General features: G+C 32.2%; 1 protein-coding gene across 2 annotated transcripts in view; it reads left to right on the top strand.

The window, feature by feature from the left end:
- Positions 1 to 2113, top strand: part of LOC108631773 (putative ATP-dependent RNA helicase DDX43) — a 10265-nt gene that overhangs the window by 4908 nt on the left and 3244 nt on the right. The window contains exons 2-8 of one of the 2 annotated variants that reach the window (XM_026819140.1): positions 276 to 498; positions 622 to 828; positions 891 to 1109; positions 1181 to 1307; positions 1376 to 1541; positions 1621 to 1863; positions 1953 to 2100. In XM_026819140.1, the coding sequence (XP_026674941.1) occupies positions 277 to 498; positions 622 to 828; positions 891 to 1109; positions 1181 to 1307; positions 1376 to 1541; positions 1621 to 1863; positions 1953 to 2100 (1332 nt within the window). In that variant the 5' untranslated portion in view covers position 276. Of the gene's footprint in view, positions 1 to 187; positions 499 to 621; positions 829 to 890; positions 1110 to 1180; positions 1308 to 1375; positions 1542 to 1620; positions 1864 to 1952; positions 2101 to 2113 lie in introns of those variants that run through there. The other variant, XM_018035934.2, reaches the window with a different exon arrangement.

The following is a 2113-nucleotide window of genomic DNA, read 5'->3' as shown; positions in this document are numbered from 1 at the left end:
TTTAATCAAAGAATAAATTTTAAATATTTTACTATTCACGTATGTTATCTATTTATGTTTTTAATGCTTTTGAATAGTTGATATATTAAATATATGATGTTGGCATTACTCGATTTTTACAATGTATAAGAATAGGAGACCCCCCGCACCGCTTACCCTTCAAAAACCTCAACAAACGTCCTTAAAAAATGATTTCACAAAAATAAATTACACGTAACGCTTATAAATATTGTTTGTCGTTAAATTATTCCTACGTGTATGATTGTTGTCTACAGAATGGATTATAAACAAAATGGAAGGACGTATTCAAGGAATATTAATGATAGAGGAAACAATAGGAATGATTATAGAAAAAGAGAGAATACGAATTCTTCTTATAAGAATCAACAATCTGAAAAATTTATGATACAGATTGACACTGGGAAAGTAGGAAAATTAATTGGTAAAGGAGGAAGTAACATTAAAGATTTACAAGACAAAACAGGCACGAAGATTAAAGTATGTATTAATAGGATATTACATTTTTTCAAATTACTTGGAATAGATATAAAAACATCATATGTGTTATTATATTTTCAGTATATATTATAATGTGCAATAATGAATAATTCTTAATTACAGATTGAGAGATCAAATGGAAACGATACTACTGATGTAATCATAATTGGATCTGCAGAAGGACAGGAACGTGCCAAAAATTTAATAGAAGAATCATTAAATGATCCTCCTCCATATCAAAGCCAAAGATTAGAAAATGACCAGAAGGAGTGTAATAAACCAAAGATTGATTTTACCAATTTTGACTGGACTGCAGCTAGCAAAAAATGCGTAAGTTTTCATGAGCTTCCGTAAGACAAGCATGGTACGATTATATGTTTTCAATTAATTAGGATGAGTTTCAAAAGGAGAGATGGTCGAAATGTACTGCTATTGTTAAAAACTTTTACAAAGAACATCCTTCAGTGGCCAATATGACAAAAAAACAGGTTGCTCATATTAGGAAGACAAATAACAATATCGAAGTAAAATATATGTTTGATGAGAAGTGTGATGTCTCGGAGCAATTGAGGATACCTAATCCAATTGAAACGTTCGAACAAGCATTTGAGGTAAACGCAAGCGATAATATATATGTAGCAGTTGTAAAATGACGTTGCATTGATTAATATGAATTGTGCAGAGTTATCCCGAGATACTAGAAGAAATTAAAAAACAGGGTTTTGCTAAGCCAAGTCCAATACAATGTCAGGCTTGGCCTATTCTCCTCAGTGGTAAAGACCTTATTGGAATTGCACAGACTGGAACAGGTATGTTCGAAAATTATTATAAAATCATTTAATCTATAGAAGATACGTCATTCTGTTAATTCGTATAGGTAAAACATTGGCATTTTTGTTGCCTGCTTTAATCCACATTGAGGGTCAAGAAATACCGAGATCAGAAAGGAATGGTCCGAACGTTCTTGTTATGGCACCAACGAGAGAGTTGGCATTACAAATTGAAAGAGAAGTCAATAAGTATTCTTACCACGGTATAAAGTCGTAAGTGGTGTCAATACATGTATATTATATATATATTTATTTTGTATGGTATATTTCTAAAAATAATACATTAATAAAGGGTATGCATATACGGAGGCGGAAATAGAAAGGAACAGATAAATGTGGTAACGAAAGGCGTCGAAATCGTTATTGCAACGCCTGGTAGATTGAATGATCTAGTAGAAGCAAACATTTTAAATATTTCCACAATTACATATCTCGTGTTGGATGAAGCTGACCGTATGCTTGATATGGGTTTTGAGCCACAGATTAGAAAGACATTAATTGACATACGACCGGATCGACAAACAGTTATGACGAGGTTTACAATTGTTTCTTATTTTTAAGCTTTACATTGAGAAAAAGATTTGGTTTGCAATAGAAATGAAATTATATACGTTGAAATTTTAGTGCTACATGGCCTCAAGGAGTTAGGCGTTTAGCTCAATCTTACATGAAAAATCCGATCCAAGTCTTTGTTGGATCTCTCGACTTGGCGACTGTGCACACAGTCGTTCAAAAAATATTTATAATCGACGAAGAAGAAAAGACGAACATGGTTAATATTACAT

This window comes from Ceratina calcarata, unplaced genomic scaffold (assembly GCF_001652005.2).
Source record: "Ceratina calcarata isolate Rehan_Ccalc_2016 unplaced genomic scaffold, ASM165200v1 scaffold949, whole genome shotgun sequence".
Classification (NCBI taxonomy): Eukaryota; Metazoa; Arthropoda; class Insecta; order Hymenoptera; family Apidae; genus Ceratina; species Ceratina calcarata.
This window is presented reverse-complemented; position numbering and strand designations above follow the sequence as displayed.